The following is a 6,523-nucleotide window of genomic DNA, read 5'->3' on the forward strand; positions in this document are numbered from 1 at the left end:
CCCGGCAGGCCTCCTGGGGGTGGGGGAGGGGTGCTTTCACGCATTGTGATTTGTGATTTCTGCATTGGGTCTGAGAGACACGGGGGTTTGGTAGGAGGAGCAGGGCTTCAGGCAGCACAGGGGGACCCCAGGTCCCGCTGCTGTCAAGTTGGGGACCCTGAGGGAGATTGGGGGCCTGGACCCCAGAACAGTGTCCATTAGGCAGGCCTCCTGGGGGTGGGGGAGGGGTGATCTCACGCATTGTGATTTGTGATTTCTGCATTGGGTCTGAGAGACACGGGGGTTTCGTAGGAGGAGCAGGGCTTCAGGCAGCACAGGGGGGACCCCAGTTCCTGCTGCTGTCAAGTTGAGGACCCTGAGGGAGATTGGGGCCCTGGACCCCAGAATCCTCAGTCCGGGGAGGCCCAGTGGGTAGGCTGACCACAGGCATAGTTTCCTGACTTCCCCATCCAGGTCCAGTGTAAGGAGCAGTGCCACAGGTCAGCTGACGCAGCACGGAGGTGACCCTGGACCCCACAATGTAGGGGACCCCATAAAAGTCCTCCCCTGCTACAAGCCATGGGGTGCTCCAGTGGCAATGAGCATGTGCGGTGTCCCCTGACTTCAGCAGCAGGTCTGAGCCAGGCTTGGAAATTGATAAAACGTGCAGGGCCTCAGGTCCACAGAGGGGAGGGCAGAGTTGCTGCCCAGAGCCAAGTGGCATCCATGGCTTCACATCTGGGTCAGTGAGCCTGTGGGTGTCAGTGAACGGAACAGGGCCTCAGGTAGGCAGAGGGAGGGCCCAGGGCCTTCCAGAGTCAAGGTGAGGACCAGGAGGGAGGACTGAGGGGACCCAGGAAACTCCAGCTTAGAGCTCCACGAAAGCTCACTCTCGCTCTTTGCCATGGTAGGTGCCGCGAATGCTTTCCAGGTATAATGTTCAGTGACTTCTGCCCGGAAGTCTGAGAGAGGCGAGGACCAAGTCTGGAGGATTGCTACACGTCCACAGAGGGAAGGAGCCTAGTCCTGCAGAGAGTCCCGGTATGACCCTGAGGGAGGATTGCCCCCACACCACCACCACAGAATCCAGCTTTGCCCCTTCTGTCAGCACCCTGAGTCCCAGGGACTGAGCTGACTGGCTGAATGCTACTTCCTGCAACCCACCTCCCCACCTTCTTGGAGAATTTGTGAGTCAACCACAAGGTCTGAGGGGAGCCACATCATGTCAGCAGAGGGAGGGACCCAGGATTTGCCTGGAATCAAGGGGAGGACCAGAGGGAGTGCTGAGAGACCTAGGGCAGAGTGGTGAGGCTGTGCCCTCCCCCAACTTCCTCATTGGAGCACCCAGCTCTTGGTTCTAATGGGAGCAGTCTCAGGCTGGCAAAGGGAGGTGTACAGGTGCTTCTTCGTATGTGTGTCAACACCCTGAAGGAGAACTGAGTCGTCTAGCTCTCAGAGGAGAAGGAACAAAATCCAGCTCCATCTCCACTGTCAGCCATGGGAGCCCCTGGATAGGTTGGCTGCATGTGGCATCCATTGAAAACTGCTTTAGGAGACAGAGAGCGATTAGGACTTTAGTATGAGGTAATGAGAGCAAACTTACGTGGGCAGGGGACAGTGGCCAGGTCCTGCTGGGAATCAGTTGAGGACGAGAGGGAGGGCCAAGGAACCATGGAGTCCATCTCCACTCCTCCCATCAGCCCTTATAGTCCACACTTTAGTCACCTAATGTGATGTCCACAGGCTTCCCCTGTGTGTGTGTGTGTGGGGGGGGGGGTGTCTCAGAGCAGTGAGGTCTTTGGTTTCTGGGGCCAAGCCTCAAGTCAGCAGAGGGAGGATCCCTGGAACTCCCAGGGGTCAAAGTGAGAACCATAATGGAGGACCGAGGAGATCCCCACAGAAGCCTGACCATGCTGACAGTGGTACAAGAATCCCTGGCGGGATGACCACGTGTGGCATCTCCTGACATCTGCCATGTGGGTCTGAGAGCAACTGGGACTTGGTATCAGGAACAGGGCCTCAGATGGCCGAGGCGTGGGGGCTGGGGGGTGGGGCAGCTTCTGCCGGGCATTAAGGTGAGGACCTTGAGGGTGGATGGAGGACCTAGAACTCCCAAGCAGAGATTGATTGTGTGGCCCTGCACTTGGACTCCAGAGCAGGGCAACCACATGAGATATTTCCTGAGTTCTGCCTCAGGAGTCTTCACGATGTGAAGGCCTTGGTCTGAGAATTGTGGCTTCAGGACAGCAGAGGGCGGCCCTGGCCTGCTGCCTACATCCTGAGGTTAGGAGAAGGGATAGATTTAGTCTCTGCAAGGAAGAAATCCAGCAGAGGTCTTCAGGTCACTGAAGGGACTTGCACCTCAAACAGAGGGCTCCCACTGAAAGCAGCCCTGCCTCTGTCATCCCTGAAGTCCGTAGGCAGGGGTAGCCTCAGGTGGTGCACCCTTCCTTCTGCCTTGGGCTCTCAGGGCAGATCTCAAGAAAAGGTCCACTGGAGAGGGGGGAAGGTGTGCAGCTTCCCCACTCCACAGGGGAGGAACGTTACAGTGTCTAGCTTGCCCTGTTCTCAGACCTGGGAAGACCCTGGCAGAAAGGACTGGATGTTGCCAACTCCTGCTTTGCCACATGGATGAGGATGGGGGGATCTTGGGGATGTGAGGACGTAGGTCTCAGAGATAACCTGAGATCAGCAGAGGGACTAGTCCCAGGATCTGCCCGGTGCGAAAGTGCTGATCATCCGTGAAGCCTCAAGGCACACCCCCTTCTCAGAAAGGAGGGGTGGTACAAAGCCCAGCTGTCCCCAGTCCTCAACCCTGAAAGGAACAACAGTGGACCTAAGTGGCACGCTCCTTTCTATCATGGGTGGGAAAGTGGGGAGCCTTCGGTGAGGTGGGGTCTTTCTGTAAGGGGGTGAGATAGAGTATCCCAGGTGTGAGGCATGGAGGTAGGAGAGGCCCTGGCAGGAGTGAAAATGAATAGCCAAATGGGCACCGGGAATGCAACCGGGACAGAGGGCCCAGTCCCTGCTTCCAGCATTTTGTGATGATGGCAGGGATACCGTGGAGGTGCAATGGGGGGTGGGGAGATGTGGAGAGGGAAGATGGTAGCCATATGAGGCTTCCCCTGGAGTTTGTGCAATGTGGTGCCTCCTCATTCTCTTGGGGCTGTCAGGTAGGTGAGGACCTTCGTCTGAGTGGACAAAGTCTGGTCATCTGAGGAGGGGTATCTGCTCAACAGTGAGAAGAGTCCCGGGTCTTGCCAAAGTGAAGGTGAGGGCCCCAAGGGAGGAATGGGTGTACCCCAAGCCCTGAGACAAAAACGGGACACCACAGAAATCCAGCCTGCCCCTACTCTAAGCCCTGGAAACCCTGGGCACAGCTGTCAGTCTAAGACACTTCCTGAGTTTTAGATTGGTGGTCTGGGGGAGGGGAAGGCCTTGGTCTGAGGGTCTGGACAGAGGTTGAGTCAAGTTCCCATGAGTTGGCAGTGGTTACAGTGCAGAATGAGCGGACCCCAAAAACAAGCATACATGGAGCCCAAGGTCTGCAAAGCCATTTTTGCCAGGAATGGGGAGACCTGGAATTGTGGGTGTACTGGCTCCCCTCACTTCCTCCTCAATTACCTATGGAGATGAGGCCTTTCCTTTAGGAGGGTAAACTCAGGTTCTCAGATGGAGTCGTTTCAGTTCCTGGACAGTGACAGGGTAAAGGCTTAGTGGGACAGATGGAATCAATAGAGTAAGGTCACACATTATTGTTCCTTGGTGACAACTATTAGACTCTGGGCAGGTATGGCCAGATGTGGAGCCACCCCAAGTCCTTCTGGTTAGTTTCAGAAGTGTGTGGTCTTGTTCTGAGAGTTTTGTCTCAGGCCAGCAGAGGGGGAGAAGAAGGCCCTGCCTGTGGACTGGAGGAGACCCTGAGTGAGCATGGAGGGGATCCCCCATCCAGAACAGAGGAGACCCCACAGCACCCAATCCCACCTCACCACACTGTCTTTCCCAGGACCTTGGATTGTGCCAGCTGCACCCTGAGGATCCTTCTCACTTCCTCCTTCAGGATCCTTCTGGACAGGTCGCTGAGGAGAGAACCGTGTGAAGCCCGAGAGCACTCCTAAAAAAAGAGACCTGTAAGTCACCATTGTCAGATCTGCCTAGGGTGTGTTTCTTAGCTGAGGCCCCTCACACTCCCTCTCTCTCACAGGCCCGTGGGTCCCCATTGCCCACCTTCCCACACTCTGTCCCAGCACACGTCATCATGCATCGCCATCAGATGAGTGAGCTCTGTAAGCCTGAGGAATACCATCAGGACCCAAGGGAGAACCAGGAACTGGTGGTGGTGCAGCTGTTCAGCCCTGAGGAGGAGGAAGAGGCCATGTCTCCCTCCTCCTATGTCCCTTCCTCCCTCTCAGGACTATGCCAAGACAGCCTGGAAGAGGCAGCTGCTGCTGAGACACCAAGTCCTCCCCATAGCCCCCAGGGGGCCTGTCTTTCCCCCACTGCCATGGCATCCTCTCCATGTAGCCAATCTGAAGATGAGGGCTCCAGCAGCCGAGATAAGGAGGGGGCAAGCAGCAGGGAGGACTCTGAAGAGGCCGAGTCTTCTCTGCAAGGTGCCCTATGTTTAAAGAAGGCTTACCTGGTGATGTTCCTGCTCCTCAAGTATTGTGCAAAGGAGCGGACCACAAAGGCAGAAATGCTGAGTAGTGTCATCAAAGAGCACCAGGACCACTTCCCTGAGATCTTCAGCGCAGCCTCTGAGTGCATGCAGCTGGTCTTTGGCATTGATGTGAAGGAAGTGGACCCCAGTGCCCACACTTATGTACTGGTGACCACCTTGGGCCTCACCTATGATGGGATGGTGGGCGATGGGCACAGATTTCCCAACACTGGCCTCCTGGTCACACTTCTGTGGCTTATTGCCGCAGAGGGCGACTGTGCCTCTGAGGAGGAAGTCTGGAAAGCCCTGCATGCCAGAGGGGTGCATGACGGGAAGGAGCATTGGCTCTATGGGGAGCCCAGGGAGCTCCTCACCAAAATTTGGGTGCAGGAAAAGTACCTGGAGTACCGGCAGGTGCCCAACAGCAATCCTGCTCGCTACCAGTTCCTGTGGGGTCCCAGGGCCCACGCTGAGACCACCAAGTTGAAAGTCCTGGAGTTTTTGCTCAGGGTTTATAGAAGGGATCCCACTTCCAATCTATCCCTGTCTGAAGAGGCTCTGAGTGGTGAGGAAGAGGGGGCCTGAGCCAAGTTACACCCAAGCACACTTCAGGCCCCTGCCTGGCAGCTTCTCCTGCTGGACATGATGTGAAGCTAGTTCTTTCCTCTGCTTTTGAGAAGAGGGCAGTCAATGTTCTAGGTCGTGAGTTCTAGGGCAAGTTGCGGGAATAAGGGCTATGGCATCTTTGGGTTCCTGTGATGGTTTAGAAATGTATCCTTGATTCCTTTCGGAATTTTCAAATGTTCTTTTTTATAGAAGGTTTCATAAGCTTCAGTATTTAAGTGTCTGAAAGGCATTGGTCACACATGTATTTGTAATTGTCCAGTTCAAGAGTAATAGATTTGCTGCCCTAGCCAGATTTTCTCAGTGGTTGGAGTGTGGCCCTAGGACTGAAGGGTCTCGGGTTCATTTCCAGTAAAGGGCATATACCTAGGATGCGGGAGGCAATCAGTGGATGTGTCTCTCTCACATTGACGTTTCTCTCTCTGTATCTCCCCCTCCCTTCCACTCTCTTTTAAAATCAGTGGGAGACAAATATCCTCCTGTGAGAATTAACAACAACACCAAAACAAGGAGTAAGAGATTTGCTACTGTGTAACACAAAGTGGAGCACCTTTCAGCTTAGTTTGTGACCCCAAACTAGATGACATGGTATCAGAACAGGATTTCCTTGGACATGTGAAAGAATTCAGCGGTGCAGTGGATGGAGTCAAGAAATAGAAAAATAAAAGCAAAAGGTTGTTGATTCTTGCTTCTTATCCCTTCTCATCTGTCTTTTTATGAGACAAATTTACATAAGGATCTTTGGGTTTGCTTGGTTCATTCAAGAAAGTGGATACATTTTATCTGAATGAAGACCACCCCGGCTCAGTGATTCATTTATTCCCCAGACATTGACTGATCCTCTGCCCACTGGAAAGAGCAGGGCACACCCACCCACAGGATGATAGTCTAGGTGCTGAAGTCTTATAAGGAAGGGGGTGAGCTGTCCCCGAAGTCGTACAGAAGAAGCAAAAGAAGGGGAGAGGTAGTGGGACTCGAGGGGACAGCACGCAAGTGTAAATGGCCTCAGCCAGGGCAGTTTGGTGTTTGGGAAACAATGATTCCCTCTGTGGACGTTGATTGTGATGAAGCTGGGTGGTGGCAGCAGCCAGACTCTCAGATGTTGTGCCAGGCACCCCTTTTCATGCCCTGGGGTAGCCAGAGCTGACTCCATTTCATTACATTACCTTTCATGTAACTTGGGCAATTCTAAGCAATGTATAGATTTTTGTTGGGAGTAAAATGAATGATAATAATGGTTTGGATGGAAGAGCAGCTGTC

General features: G+C 54.1%; 1 protein-coding gene across 1 annotated transcript; it reads left to right on the forward strand.

The window, feature by feature from the left end:
* Window positions 1-4,237: 4,237 nt before the first annotated feature.
* Window positions 4,238-5,224, forward strand: LOC308511890 (melanoma-associated antigen 4-like; the record flags this gene model as incomplete). The annotated part of the gene is made up of 1 exon (XM_081081727.1): window positions 4,238-5,224. One exon carries the CDS (start codon window positions 4,238-4,240, stop codon window positions 5,222-5,224), a length of 987 nt encoding a protein of 328 aa, XP_080937853.1.
* Window positions 5,225-6,523: the final 1,299 nt, after the last annotated feature.

This window comes from Myotis nattereri, assembly GCF_964212035.1.
Source record: "Myotis nattereri genome assembly, chromosome: X".
Taxonomy (NCBI): Eukaryota; Metazoa; Chordata; class Mammalia; order Chiroptera; family Vespertilionidae; genus Myotis; species Myotis nattereri.